The sequence below is a fragment of the Phoca vitulina genome, unplaced genomic scaffold (genome assembly GCF_004348235.1).
Source record: "Phoca vitulina isolate PV1807 unplaced genomic scaffold, GSC_HSeal_1.0 scaffold3, whole genome shotgun sequence".
NCBI classification, from domain to species: domain Eukaryota; kingdom Metazoa; phylum Chordata; class Mammalia; order Carnivora; family Phocidae; genus Phoca; species Phoca vitulina.
The window spans coordinates 85,333,984-85,350,039 of NW_022589706.1; the positions used below are offsets into that span (position 1 = coordinate 85,333,984).

Sequence of the window (16,056 nt, forward strand, 5' to 3'; positions counted from 1 at the left end):
TGCCGGGGGCTGATAGATAATATTAGGTGTAAAAAAGAAATGACACTGGGAAGAGGAAATTGTTTTTCTGTGCTGTGCTGAATGTCACCGCTGGTGCTCCTCCCGCACCATGTAGAGGGGAAAGCATTAGTCCAGCTTCTTTTCTCTTCCCGTCTCATAGCAGTCATAGAATTTTCATCTGAAGGTTCTTTCTTCATTCCCTGCAGTTCAGTTGCACGAATGTCTTTCACCATGTGCAGGTGTTTTCCACACCAATTTCTAAACATGATGATTATGTCTGGGGCAAGTTTTTTACTTTGGGTAGAAATGCCAAGGCAAAGCAGAAAGCATAAACAATTCACTAATGATGACGTAATTTCCTAAATGAAGACCACGCAACCAACCAATCAGCAAAACGACATGTACTTGGAGTTATTTCCCACAGTGACGGTGAGTTTGCATTGCCAATGTGACTCTATCACCTGGTCCTCTGACCAAGGACACTTATTTGTAAGGTGGTGACACTGGCTGGTTGAGTCATGAGAACCTGTACCAGTTAGTTAGCTGAGCTTGAATGATGGATTTTATATAAAGGATTTGGATTACATAATGGAAAATATGATTTGGCAAAAGATCCCAATGGCCTTTAAGCAGCAAACGTTTCTTAAATATCAGAGCTGAGCGCATAACATTCTATTGTAAATTTGGTGAAGTTTTCACCATTTGGGTGGGAAATGAATATTGTCATAATACATTGCTTTTTGATCATCTATTTTAATAAGAGAGGAACAGGAAGCCATAATCTTTTTGGACACTTCCCAGAGACTCAGGGTCAGGAGAAGGCAGTGAAAGTGAGGCACGGAGCTTAGCAAAGTAGCTCTTCCCCCGACCCCATCTACAGAAGACAGGCAACCAGGTTTTGCAGGAGTGCAAAATCTTTGCCCTCCTGCAAAAGCTGGTAAGGCTGTTTTCTACAAAAGGTGAACAGAACCTTATAAGAAAACTTCTAAGGCATCTAGTGTGAATGTCAGTTTATGGTAAATTCTGCCTCATTGGCATTTGAGAGGTTCCCTGCCTGGCTTTTCCTTCCCACCCCCCCTAAATTGAAATATAACAGTTAGCACTCAAGCACAAATGCCCCAGTGCAATTTCCCACTCCAGAAAGAGTTACAAGGAAACCAGCCTACTTAAATCAACCTAAATGTGACATCAGCAGGAACACGAACCAGCCTCAGTGTTGCATTCTTAGAGCTGAACAGACAACTTAAGACAAACAAGCATATGAGGAAAACAACAACATAAAAGAGAAAATCCAAGACAAATAAACAGAATAACACAGTGGGGGCAAGTAGTAATAATTGGGGAAAGTAAAGAGAATTCCCAAAAAAAGCCATAAAAAATCAAACCTTCTCATACATACAACCTTCAGTTATTGCTCTCAGAGACTCAAGAAGATACGATCACTATAAAATAGAACAGAAAACTATGAGAAAATAATTGGAAATCAGTAGCCTGAGTTTAAAAACATGATTTCCAAAGCATAACCGGGCCCTGACCCCCAGGAACCTGTTACCAAGTACCAATTAGCCTATGCCTTCAGTTCTGCCCACTGCTTTGTACTTTTATCAAGTCCATGGAGATTTTGTTTAAAGTCCTAATATGTCTTGTGAGTTTTCCATTTTTCCTTTGCATCTGTCATTCCTGAATGTGGGGGTACATCAGATCTTCAGGTTACTGTACCATCTTGACCCAAAGTCCCTTTATTTCTATTTCGGTTTAAAAAAAAAAAAAAGAAACTAGGCGGTTTTTGTGTAATACAACACTTTTAGTAGAAATTTCATGAACCAAAAGACAATTCTTTTTTTTTTTTAAAGATTTTATTTATTTATTTGAAAGGGAGAGAGAGAGAGAGAGCTCGCACAGCAGAGGGGGGAGGGACAGAAGGAGAGGGAGAGAGACAAGTAAACTCCCCACCCAGTGGGGAGTCTGACGTGGGGCTTGATCCCAGGATCCTGAGATCAGGACCTGAGCCAAAGTCAGACACTTAACTGACTGAGCCACCCAGGTGCCCCCAAAGACCATTCTTATCCACTTTGTTCTGACAGTATTATTCTGGTACATTTGCTATTCATAATCAGATTATACCGTGCAATCAAGAATCAGTAGTACCCTGATTAAACTCTTTTGAGTATGTTTGCCTTTCTGGTATAGTTCCTTTGTATCAGTAAACACAGAATGCAGACCTATATTCTTCTTGTTTACTGGCGATTGCACAGCGGATATTAGTAGTTGAACTGTTCATTATGCTTGAAATGTCCTTGTTACTCATGAGAAAAAATTAGAGTACTCATCCCCAAAAATTGTTAAGAAGAAGGGTACTGAGTTTGGAAGGTAGCTCAAAAGACTTTTAAGTTTAACTCTGTATATTTCCTTTTTTGAATATTATTTGTATTACATTTTGATTCAGTCCTAAAAATCCAGAATAACTTGAAGAGATACTCCAAGTAATTTAGCAACAATTGAGGCCAGCCATTGATGGAATGACTTTAAACTCTGTTGGTAAGAAATCTCCTGAGGCCTCTTTCAGGTTTAGTTGATTGTTTAAGGGTTTTAAAGTAAATAAAATCTTCAGGTATTTATCCAAAGAAAATGAAAACACAAATTCAAAAAGATATGTGCACCCTTACTTTACTGCAACAGTATTTACAGTAGCCAAGATATGGAAACAACTTAAGTGTCCATTGATAGATAAATGGATAATTACACACACATACACACACACACACACACACAGGAATATTATTCAGCCATTAAAGAATGAAATCTTGCCATTTGTGACAACATAGGTACATCTTAAGTGCTAAGTGAAATAAGTCAGACAGAGAGAGACAAATAGTGTATGATTTCACTTACATGTGGAAACTAAAAAACAAACAAAACAAAAATAAAAATAAACCAAAAACACAGGCTCATAGATACAGAGAACATGGTGGTGGTTGCCAGAGGCAAGGGGTGGGGGGTGGGTATAATGGGTGAAGGGGGTCAGAAGGGACAAACTTCCAGTTATAAAATAAATAAGTTATGGGGATGAAAAACTAAAATAAAATAAATGAAATCACTGAATTCTACTTTAAAAAACAAAAATTAAAAAAACCTGATCAGTGCAAAATGTGGAGATTATATGACTTTCCAGTTAAGTGAATTAACTCCTGAATTATCAATAAAATGCACTGTATTGTTTTTATAGAAATTGAATTTTGGGAAACAGTGCCCTTGATAAAAATGTCATTAACCTGATAGGTTAGTTCAGAGTTTTCCGTTGGGCTATATTGCATTCCATTTTCAAATCCAGAACAACATGGATTATGAATATATATTTTTTTAATTTTATTTTATTATGTTATGTTAATCACCATACATTACATCATTAGTCTTTGATGTAGTGTTCCATGATTCATTGTTTGCGTACAACACCCAGTGCTCCATTCAATATATATGAGTATATTTTTAAGTTTTAAAATTTATAGGTTTAATACACATACATTATTGAAGATTTGGACCAAAAAAAGCAGGTAAGAAAAAGGAAAATCACCCATATTATGGTGTATAAAATCATTCTAAGTTATTAGCTTGTGAAGTACATTTGACCTATGACCTCAGTAACTTTGCCAGAATTTTTAGTTTTGCACTAGTCTTCCAGGAATCAAATTCAGGACAAGTTATATGGTAAGGGTGATCCTGTTCCTGAGAAACAGTAAGTTCTAATTAGGACTTGAGTTTCTTTGGGCATTTGATCTCTGTTTTTTGTGAAGAAAGATGTGCAAAAAGGAGCAGATAACTTGCTGGAGATCATTTCAACTCTAGTCATATTCTCCTTGGCTTTCATGATCAGGGGGAGGAAGTTGAGGGGGACTGCTCACTAAGAGAGTGCTGGTATTACCCATTATTTAGGTTTATACTATAACCATATTAATTTGATTAATTCAGTAAAAGAGATTATAGTGTGCCTGCTTCCATAAATTTATAGGATGATTCCCGATAAGGAATTACACTGGAATTATACCTTTGAATGAATCCTTCCTACTTGCCTACTTGTTTCTGACTTAGTCCATTATTTGTCTGGATTAGAAAGATTGGTTGAAGGCAAGAAATAGGTGTATCGTGGGTTTTTTTTTTTAATAAGCTTTATTTTTTAGAGCAGTTTTAGGTTTTTTGCAATGGATTTTAATTTATATATTCCCTTACATGGAAATATTCTTAATAGAAATAAGTTTCATTGTTTTAATACTCAGATATGTTTTTAAACTCCTTATTTTGAGATAATTTTATCATTAGGGATTGCGAAGATATAACAGAGTCCCTATGTGACATTCACCCAGCTTCTGCCAAAGTTAACGTCTTACAAAACCATTTATCATCCATTCCTCGAAACTAAGAAATTAGTTTTGTACAAACTATTAACTAGACTACATTGAATTTCACCAGATTTTCCACTAAAACGCTTTTTCTGTTCCAGGATCCAATAGGTGATACCACATTGTGTTTGGTCATGATGTCTCCTTAATTTTGTCCAGTCTGTGGCATTTTCTCAGTCCTTCCCTGTTTTTAACGATCTGGATATTTTTGAAGAGTACTGGTCAGATAGTTTGTACAATGTCCCTCAAGTTGAGTTTGTCTGACGTTTTCTCATGATTGGAGTGGGGTTTTGGATTTGGAGGAAAAATACCACAGAGATAAAGTATCCCACTCATTAGATCATATCAGGGGGTACATGCTATCAACACAACTTATTACTGGTGAGGCTAACTTTGATCACTTAGTTAAGGTGATGTCTGCTAGGTTTCTGTAGTGTAAATTATTATTTTACTTTTTCATACTCTATCTGTTATAAACGATCACTAAGTACAGCCCGTCCCCAAGAGGAAAGGGATTAAGCCCCACTTCCTGGAGGAAGGACTATCAGAGAATTTATGGAGATATATTATAGCCACCTCAGTGATGAATAAATATTTACAGGGAGAGATAAATAAAGGTTATGTACCTATCCTATTTCTCCTTAAAGCTTTGACCCTCATTGTTGCATTCATCAATGGATCTCACTGGCAGCAATTCTTATTGTCACGTTCTAAAGACAATTTTCTACTGCCCCAGAGCTATTTTTGACATAGGTTTATTTTATTATGTTAAAGGACATTTTTGCTCTGGCTTTGCGAAGGTTTCAGAATGAGCTTAATTTTAATTACGTTTTTATGAGCGTTTTAAAAAGAATTCATTTCTTTACGGGGAAGGTCTATTCTAAATTCATGGCTCTTAATCTTCCCCAAAAGAATGCATTCAATTCAGGAAGCCATAGATGATCGCTAAGGATTCGTATTCTTCATTTAAATTTACAAAAATGTAAACATAATATGAATTAAAAATAATATAAAATTCTATGAAGTAAGTTAGACTTTTTAAATATTTGGTTTTTGTTCAAAAAAATTCTACTGGGGTAATAATATCATCAAGCCTCAAACAACTTCAATTTTGACTCAAATGAAAAGTAAGCTTCGAACAAACCCTTCGTGTAACCCAAGTGACGGTGCTGGGTTGTTTCTCAAACAGCACCTCCCAGCAGCTGAGTTCTAAACTCAACAGTTCTGGCCACATTTGACCTTGCAAAGCCACGACAGAAAAATAGTCCATAGTCACCCACACTTCGAGCCATGGTTTTGCATATTTATGATAATTTGTCTGTGGGGAAGGGGCAAGCTCAAACTTAGGAAGACTACACCACATTCCTGGGATCAAAACTTGAAAAAACCCCAATGTATCACTATTCCTTTCTGCCAAGTATTCCTCCGCCACAACTCTGCCCACTGCTGGAAGAACATTTGGAGGAATATGGACTTACACAATTAAACGCATTGATGGCATATTTAGTAACACCAACCATGTACCTTTAGTACACGTTTCTGGACTTAAAAACGATACAGAATTATTTTCTCTTTCTCATCCTGGCTACCCCGCCAATGGTAACGAAAACAACCAGTTAGGTTGTTTTGATAGCGTTTCTTGAGCCCCGACCGTGAGCACAAGGAGGCTAAGCCCCGAAGGGAATGAAAGATGCTAAGATAACTGTGCTTCAGTTGAGATGTGAAACAGGTGGTAACCATTGTCCAGTGTCACCCAAGTGGGTTTTCATGTCTTCGATGGTCATACCATCTCTTTCAATGGCGAAGATCTTGCCCTGTGTTTTAGGGGCCCTGCAAAGGTCCTGGGTCCTATAAAGGGATGTGCCTATTTGGAGCACTTCAGATAAGACTATAGAGACTCAAGAGATGAACAGGTGCTAAACCTGAGAAATGATCGACAGCGGAAAGGCAGGCTGTTGTTGATAGGTCAAGTATATGTAATTTATAAAATATAAATAATAGAGAAGCTCTTATGAATAATGCTGGGCCAAGAGGTGTACACAGATAAGCAATAGACTTACATTTCTGGGCCATTCCTGGGCAATCCTGGATGGTGTGGTCACCTTTATCAACAGAAAACACTCAACAGACAAGGACAATAGGCCATGGAGCCAGGGCATGGAGCACCTGTAGTGCGCGCAGGTGGCGGTGGGAACCCTGCAGGCATCGGCTCGAAACACTCAACAGACAAGGACAATAGGCCATGGAGCCAGGGCACGGAGCACCTGTAGTGCGCGCAGGTGGCGGTGGGAACCCTGCAGGCGTCGGCTCGGCTTCTGACCAGGGCAGTGCTGACAGCGGTGGCTGGCAGTCTGTTCAGGCCGATGCCTCTCTGTTCATAGGGTCTTTCTGTGTTCAGTGCCTTCACCTCTGACCCTAACCTGCCCTTCCACAGTCCTGACCCATCAGGCTCACTACCCCTCCCCTGGTGCAGGTAATTCTCGGGTAGTTTTTTGAGGGAGAGCTGGGCCTTCCTCCGTTCTCTTTCCAATCTATTGTTACAGCATAAATTCTGCAGTTTGCTTTTTTCTTGGCCTTCTGCTTTTATTTCCAAAAGCCTTTCTAACCAGGCTTTGGCAAATCGAAAGGTTTTGGCTTTCAAATTTATTGCGTGGGCATGAAAAGCCTATTTTGGCAGTCAAACACTTTTTACTTTTTTTTCCCCCTGTATTGTCCTAATGTCCCTAATGGTAATGTGGCTATCACTCATATATAAGGAAGTGCAGACAAAGAAAATCACAGAGGTTAATAATTCAATGTATTATCTGCAATGATACCAGTGTTCTCGATGGGACGCATAAAACTCTTACACATCAAGCACTGCTTTATGCACTAGCTTAGTTAATGCTCCCAGTCACTCCATGAGCCAGCGGCTGTGGTTATCTCAAATTTGCAGCCAGGGAAAGTCAGGTTTCACTCTTAGAGAGAAGAGACAGGATGATACAGTAAAAACCCAGCTTTGGACTGAAGACTACTGTTAGTTTTGCCTTAGTCTTCATTTTTCTCATGTACACAATGAGGAAGTTTATTTTTAAAACTCTTCAACCTCTAAAACGTGAAATGGAAGTCTACAGTTCAAAGGCAAAATATTATATCCTATTATTGTTAATAGTGCCAGATTCATAGAATTGATGTGTAGAGTGAGACATTGCATGGAAAGCACTTATCACATTACCTGGAAATTTTAAGCACTCAGTAGGACTAATGATTAATCATAATGATGACACATGAAGGAAGTGCCAGCAACCAGTCAAGTTCCTAATTCTCGTGGACATAAATTCCATCTCTCAAATTCCTGGAGACGCTTGAATGAAAGGGACAATATGAAGAACTGTGAAAGCCTTCTTTACAGGAGGTTCCCATATGATAAGAGAAAAGTAACAACAACGATGACGATAAAGTAGATAGATATATCACACCTCCCAAAAGAATAATCAGCTGAATATATGCACTGGAAAGCACAGACTTTAGATCTGACACCAGCTCCATAGATTAAGTGCTTTGAGATATGACTAATAGTATCCAACATGGTATATCTAGGTAATTTGATTTACTTAGGGAACTTACTACCTCTAAAAACTAAATATAGGTTCTTGAAGGCTTACAAACTTTATACTTCTATATAAGATTATAAAGCTTAAATATAAACTTCATATTTGACCTTTAATAGAGTCCTCGGATATTAAAGGATATATGACTCTTTTAGAAGACAAGAAGAAGAAAGAATATACATGCATATCTCCCTCCTCACTCCATGCTGTTTCAATACTGTCAGTCATATGCTTAAAAAAGTCATCTCAGTGAGGCAAGCTTATAAACTAGAAAGATGACAATTATTACAAAGTGATGACAACTGAGGGGTAATTTCCTGAACTTTGTCATGGACAGAGGTACTGTGGCCTCGCCGATTACTAAAGCCTTTGCTAAAGCCCACAGAAAGGAGAGGGAGGTGCAGATAGAGCATAAGCTGAAGATGAGGCTGGAAAGCAGGAAAGGCCGAGCAGAGGGGAGGATGCTTAGATCACCAAATCCGAACATCACAGATGATCTGCTATTAAATAGATGTCACATAAAGGATTTTGAAGCTTCAGCTAGCACACAATGTTGGCATGCTGGTAGAGTCTTTAAAGTAAGTTTGTTACATACCGCAGCTAGGACACGCTCTGGATAAACTTCAGCTGCTTATGTTACAAGATTAATGGCTGAATCTGTATATTCTTGATTGCTTAGCCCAGTGGATCAGAGCAATAGTCATAAAATATGATCGATGTCCCTTCAAAATAAGGGTCACAGATCACAGGTGATCTTCAGACTGGCCAGACTGTAAAGACAGAACATACTTCCGTGGTGTTGAGTTCCTCAGAAACAAAGAGGAAGGGGCTACTTTCATTCTGATCGAATTTACAGTAACATCAATCCAACAACAGAAATTTGGAGAGTGAGAAAAACCGGATTATGTTGTCTCAGAAGCATTCTGTGTGAAGGGAGCCAATCTAATGGCATGGGAAAAAAGATTCGGTACAAATAGCAGAGTCTTCCTCCTCCCCATTGTGCACCTGGTGTTCCCACTCTTATCTCTTCTTCCTCTTAACTCCCAACAGTGAGTCTAGGGACTCACTGTTATCACTACTTCCTCTTTCTCCCTCTTTCTCAACCCTCTCATTCTCCAAACATTATGTGCTGCACAGAAGTAGTGTGTGGATAACAGTGGAGTAGGTCAAGGGGAATTATCCTCCCTGACGTTTCTTAATGGTAGAGAACAGATGTGGTAGAAATTCCGGGGGAGTTATGACTCTAATTCACAGAGGAAATGTTCCGAAACTCTCAGTGTACACTGTGGCAGACCTGTCTGAACACGATGGTTTTGATTTCATACGGCAGTTACCTCGCTCTGCACAGTGGCCACCAGCTGGATCTTGAGCTTCACTCAACTTCTTGGAAAATGCATGTCACTGTTCACAAAGAGAACGAGAACAGTGAGGAAATGTATCACCTATCCTGGTAACTGAAAAAGCCAAAACCAAACCCAAACCCAAAACAAACCTCAAAGAATGTTGGGATGGTCGTTGGGTGAGTTGTGTTGCCTTTGGAGACGAAGATGAACACATCTTTACTTTTGCAAATAAAGCAAGAATGTCAACTACCCAGTGGATGTGGGAACAGTGAGCCCGTTCTGGTAATTTCAGGGAGGCTCTTTCAGTACTTGGCCTTAAATTCTTAGATCGTTCTACCGTTTTTCACATCTAAGAAAAGATGGCTCGAGATGTGTGCCTAAGAGAACACCAAAACTAGCAATCTTTTTGGAATAATAAAGGAAAAAAGTAGGCATAATTTCTCTTTCTGTTTTCCTTTTTTTAAATGATGAGTCACCTGTTTCAGTTAGGTAGATGGGCTTGGATTTACCGAATAACTGCATATTTTGCTTTACTTGAGGGTTTTGAATCAGGTCTTAAGTTCAGCAAGTATGCTTCATTTGAATTCCTCACAATTTTTTTTTTTTTAGGATTTTATTTATGTATTTGAGAGAGAGATAGAGAGAGAGACAGACAGAGCTATCAAGAGCACGAGTGTGGGGGGGAGAGGGTGAGGGAGAGGGAGAAGCAGACTCCCTGCTGAGCAGGAAGCCCAACATGGGACTCGACCATGAGATCATGACCTGAGCTGAAGGCAGACACTTAACCGACTGAGCCACCCAGGTGCCCTCTTACAAACTTTTTTTTTTTTAAAGACTTCTTTTTTAGAGCAGTTTCAGGTTTACAATTAAGTTGAAGATCTTATGTAAGATTTTACATATGCCCCCTGCCCCCACATATGCAGAGCCTCCCCCATTATCACTATCACTTCGCCAAATAGTACATCTTTTTTTAACCAAAGATGAACCTACATTGATTATTCAAAGTCCATAGTTTACCTTAGGGTTCGCTCTTGGTGTTGAACGTTCTGTGGATTTGGACAAATGTATGATGATATACATCTATCATTATATCATACAGAGTATTTTCACTGCCCTAAACATCCTCTATGCTCCACTTATTCATATTTCTTTCTTCCTCCACCTCCCAACCTCTAGCAACTACTGATCTCTTTATTGTCTCTATAGTTTGCCTCTTCCAAAATTAATATAATTGGAATGATATAGTATGAGGTCTTTTCAGAATGGCTCTTTCAGTTAGTAATATGTATTTAAGGTTTCTTCCTGTCTTTTCATAGCTTTATAGCTCATTTCTTTTTAGCACTGAATAATATTCCATTGTCTGGATGTACCACAGTTTATCCATTACCTATTGAAGGACATCTTGGTTTCTTCCAAGCATTGGGAATTGTGAGTAAAGCTGCTATAAACATCTGTGTGCAAGTATTTGTTGGACATATTTTAAACTCTCTTAGGTAAATACAAAGGAGCACAATTACTGGATCATATAGTAAGAGTATATTTAGTTTTGTAAGAAACTGCCAAATTGTCTTCCAAAATGGCTATGCCATTTTGCATTCCCACCAGCAACATATGGGAGTTCCTGTCACTCCACATTCTCGCTAGCATTTGGTGTTGTCAGTGTTCTGGATTTCGGAATTCTAGTAGATGTGTAGCGGTATCTTATTATTGTTTTAATTTGCATCTCCTTGATGACATATGATGTGGAGCATCTTTTTGTATACAGATTTGCCATCTCTATATCTTCATTGATGAGGTGTTTCTTAAGGTCTTTGGCCCATGCTTTAATCAGGTTGTTTTCTTCTTGTTGAGTTGTAGGAGTTCTTTGTATATTTTAGTCCTTTATCGGATGTGTTTCTTGCAAATATTTTCTCCCAGTCTTTGGCTTGTCTTCTCATTCTCTTGACATTTTCCTTCACAAAGCAGAAGTTTTTAATGAAGTCAATTATCAATTATTTCTTTCATAGATCAGGCCTTTGGTGTTGCACCTAAGAAGTCGTCTTCATATCAAAGGTCATCTAGGTTTTCTCCTATGTTGTCTTCTAGGAGTTTTATAGCTTTGCATTTTACATTTAGGTCTGACCCCTTTTGAGTTCATTTTTGTGAAGGGTATAAAGTCTGTATCTAGATTCACTTTTCTGCATGTGGGTGTTCATTTGTTCTAGCACCATTTGTTAAAAAAACTATCTTAGTTCCATTGTATTGCCTTTGCTTCTTTGTCAAAGATCATTTGACTGTATTTATTTGGTCTATTTCTGGGCCCTCCATTGTGTTGTATTGATTTACTTGTCTATTGCTAATACTGTACTGTCTTGATTAGTATAGCTTTATAGTAAGTCTTTAAGTCAGATAGTATCAGTCCTCCAACTTTGTTTTTCTCCTTCAATATCATGTTGGCTATTCTGGGTCATACATGCTGAAACTGGGAGGTAAAAAGTCTATACTTGGATTTGATTTATAAATCATGTCATAGGGACACAAAGTATCTTAGAGACTTAGAGAATTGATGCCTCCCTCTCAGAAAATTTTGAATCACTGTATTTTAGACTCTGGGAGTAAAATAGTTAAAATATCAAAAGGGTAATTTGGACAGTAATGGGTAGAATAGTACAAGTGGAAAAAAAATGTATCCAAGGGCTCTTTAGATGAGAAAGATGACATGATTCATGTCCTCAAAAACAAATTACACAGAGATAGATAGATAGAGATGATAGAAATTGATAGAAAGAAATTGATAGAAAGATAGGTAGACACATAGATATTAAGAATCTACTTCTAAATAGAAAAAAGTAAGATTTAAAAAATATATTGGACACAACTGTTGTGTCTTACATTATTTCTAGTTATTGAAATCACTCAGAGAGTTATACAGTATTATTTTCCTTTACACATGAGTCTCAGAGATGTGAAGTGATTTGTCCAAAACTGGGATTCAAATAAGTCTTTACTTAGCTTCAAAGCTCACCTTCTTTCCACTATGTTTTATATCATAGTTTTTGTGTTTTATCAAATAAAGAATAATTTTCACTAAATTTTTGTATTTTGTTTACTAGCTCACTGTATATGTCCAGCCACAGCAAAAGCACACAGCTGAATATGCTGCAAACATAACTAAAATTGTATTTGATTATTTTGAAGAATACTTCGCTATGGATTATGCTCTTCCTAAATTAGGTGAGACTCATTTTTTATTTTCTTATTTTTAATATTGCCTTTGCTTTTACCTAAGTTAAATTATTTCCTCAAGTTTTCACATTCTTAGTTAATAGCCACCCCTTAGTATTTTTATTATATGCCTAAAATATGTATCTAATATTTGCTAGATGCTGAAAGATGCACTTTGGATTCCTCCAAGAATAATATCCCATACTTATTCTGTTCTTACCTGGTAAATGCATAAACTTTTACTTTCAAATAAAGACTAAAGTTAATGTGCAAAGCTGCAGGTGTTGATAATAAAGGAGCCAAAAATAGCAACCTAGATTTGTTCATTTCAAAATCATTACCATCGCAATAGCTTACATTGCCACCCTACCATCAGTGAGTTGATAAATAGTAGGGATAAATGATGCTATCGGAGTCCCATGTGCTTGTAGTCTTTCCATTGTACAAGACTAATTCTAGATTCTCCAGCAATTAAAATGAAACACTGATACTCCTTCCATAAATATATTTTTCTACTTGGGGGGAACGTTTTCTTTTTAAAATAAAATTAGGGCTATAATCAAAATGGTGTGGATATGATACTTCTACCAATAGTAGAAGTGCTTTATTAGTAAGCTTGAGTGGTGTTAGCAAAGACTTTAAATGAAACACCCATATAGATGTTCGTAGGGATAAAATGAAGACAACAAGGAAACCAATCAACCCAAAATTGATTTCTCTATTTCTGTTTATGCCTCTACTTTAATAAACTATCAGTGCAAAGTGACTGGGATGCCAGATTCTCTACATAAGAGTGGCTTTGGCTCTGGGCAACTTTGTAGATGCTCCATTTTCTCTTCAATGGCATCAGCTCCCCACTATTAGAGAAAGAGACAGGAAGAGAAACACCTTTTCATCAACATCAGAATAATATTTAATAAAATGTTAAGCACACTAATTTAAAAGTCTATTTTCTCTTTTTCTCACGTGAGTTAATTCATTATAATGTCAATACTCACTAGAGAAATGAGGTCACAAAAAAGTCCTTTCATTCAAGGATTAGGTAAAAATTATACTCCATAATATTATAGAAAATAATGGCCCTTGGGGAGGTGATAATTCTCCACCCTTTAAGTGGTATTCTTGGGACAAAATAACCTAACCTAAGAATGAAGATAACACGGAAAGGGAACTACTGCTGTAATCTTGACTTTTATTTAAGATATATCCACTTTTCATTCTTTTGTAAGAAGCTTTAAGAATCTTTATGTTAACCAGAAAGGACCTTTGTTTATATGTTAGATAACAATTAAATTTATTTTTATTTATGTACCTCATTTAAATTATATGTAATAATATGGGGCACCTGGGTGGTTCAGAAGATTAAGCATCCGACTCATGACCTCAGCTTGAGTCTTGTTCTCAGGGTTGTGAGTTCAGCCCTGCATTGGGCTCCACTCTGGGAGTAAAGCTTACTTTAAAAAAAATTATATGTAATAATAAAGAAATTACATTTTTATTATAGTTCTTTAGCTGGAGAATCTGTATTCTATCCACTAATCAAGCTCAACATTTTCTGTTTGGGATTTAACATAGAACTGATAGGCACTGCCTCTTCCTGTCAGATGTTATATCAAAGATTATAGGGCCAAGCAAAAATAAAGAATAGAAATTCCTGGTAGAATCCAACATTTTAGGTCTGGAAGAGAGTTTAGAAAGAATACAGTCTATTGCATGTTGATTCCAACTTATTTAATGCATGCAAATGGATGGTAACCAGTAAGGAATTGGGTTGATCTCAAGTTGTACAGAAATAGGGAAAAAGTGGAATTTTATATGCTCTAATATTCTGCATCCTTGAATAGAAATATATTTCTGTGCACTTGGAAGCTGTGTACTTCTAAGTCTTCATTTGAAAACTTCACTTCCTTATTCCTCACAGCTTATCCTCAAAAACAGATGTTTTCTGTTACCTGTAAAAATCTTGAAAAAAAAAAAACAGCTAATAAAAATGAAGTACAGAGAGAAACAAAAGACATAAAATTATGGAGGACTGAAAAGAGCATTGCCATTAGTATCCTTTGAAAACTAAAAGACGCCCTGATATCTGGGGCCAACAGGAAAAGTTCCATGGAAAGTTTGAGCGCATGAAGGCTGAAAAGTTCGCACAAATAGATTATTGTTTTTACTCTAAGAAATTATTTTTAGCCTTTTTAAAAACAGTCATCCAAAGAACTTAATTTAGTAAGAAATGTTATAAACAAATGCAAAGAAGTATTTCTCATGGGACTGTTTCTTTCTCCATAGATGAAATCGCTATTCCAGACTTTGGCACCGGGGCCATGGAGAACTGGGGACTCATCACTTACAGAGAAACAAGCTTGCTTTATGACCCTGAGGAATCAGCCTCATCAAACCAGCAGAGGGTGGCCACCGTGGTTGCCCATGAACTTGTGCATCAGGTATGGAATCTTAGTATCAAATTAGCTTGTTTTTAAAAGTGGCTTAAGACTGTAGGAATAATTGAAATTAATAATAACTTAGCAAATAAAAAACAGCTAATCAGAAAATCCGGCCTGACAGTCTTTTAAGACACATTGTTTTGCCTTTAGTAAAGACACAGGAGACCTCACTATGACTTTACATAGGCCCAGTAATACCTAAATAAAGGCAATAAACTAAGGAGAATTTAAGATCATTTAAAAATCAGGAGAAATAGAAAAAAAAAAAAAGCAGGAAATAAATTCTAATTAAGTACAATGCCTGCCACTTTTGTGTCAAGTGACAACATTTATATGGACAAATAAATGTATTGCAAATTTCTAGGCCTCTCTACCACAAGCACAATAATTTAACTCTCTATTTGTTTATAATTTCAGTGGTTTGGAAATACCGTGACCATGGAATGGTGGGAAGACTTGTGGCTAAATGAAGGATTTGCTTCCTTCTTTGAGTTCCTGGGAGTAAACCAAGCAGAAAAAGAGTGGCAAATGGTGAGCCTGGAACATATAAGCTCTCAATGTCTATTTGCCTCATGCAAAGCAACTGAAATCTTTACACCATGACTGTGTCCCCGAGTCAGGGGCCTGGTGCAGTGGTGAACTAGGAATTTCCTTGTGAGCATGGAGTGGAGTCAGTTCGTTCCACTGAACTACACCTTGCCGAGGACCAATGCCCAGGCCTGGGAGAGCAGCTGACCACCCCAATCTGAGGATGTCCTCGATAGAGTCCCTCAATAACATATGTCAAAGCAAGAAAACAAAATAGTGAGCTTAGACAACACAGCTCTGTATTTAAGTGTCTGCAGTGTTAATCCTTTGAAAAATCTAAGCCTAATTTTACAAAGGACTTACCTTACACAGGCCGCTGAAATAGTGTGATAAAGAGATAAGAGCATAGGGGTGCCGGGGTGGCTCAGTTGGTTAAGCGACTGCCTTCGGCTCAGATCATGATCCTGGAGTCCCTGGATCGAGTCCCACATCGGGCTCCCTGCTCAGCGGGGAGTCTGCTTCTCCCTCTGACCCTCCCCCTTTCATGTGCTCTCTC

At 37.7% G+C, this 16,056-nt stretch overlaps 1 protein-coding gene across 1 annotated transcript in view; it reads left to right on the forward strand.

Moving 5' to 3' along the window:
* ENPEP (glutamyl aminopeptidase) overlaps positions 1-16,056 on the forward strand; it is an 83,891-nt gene that overhangs the window by 16,332 nt on the left and 51,503 nt on the right. Inside the window, exons 4-6 of the mRNA XM_032398880.1 lie at positions 12,420-12,540; positions 14,818-14,972; positions 15,390-15,503. Coding sequence (XP_032254771.1) covers positions 12,420-12,540; positions 14,818-14,972; positions 15,390-15,503 — 390 coding nt within the window. The remainder of the gene's footprint in view (positions 1-12,419; positions 12,541-14,817; positions 14,973-15,389; positions 15,504-16,056) is intronic.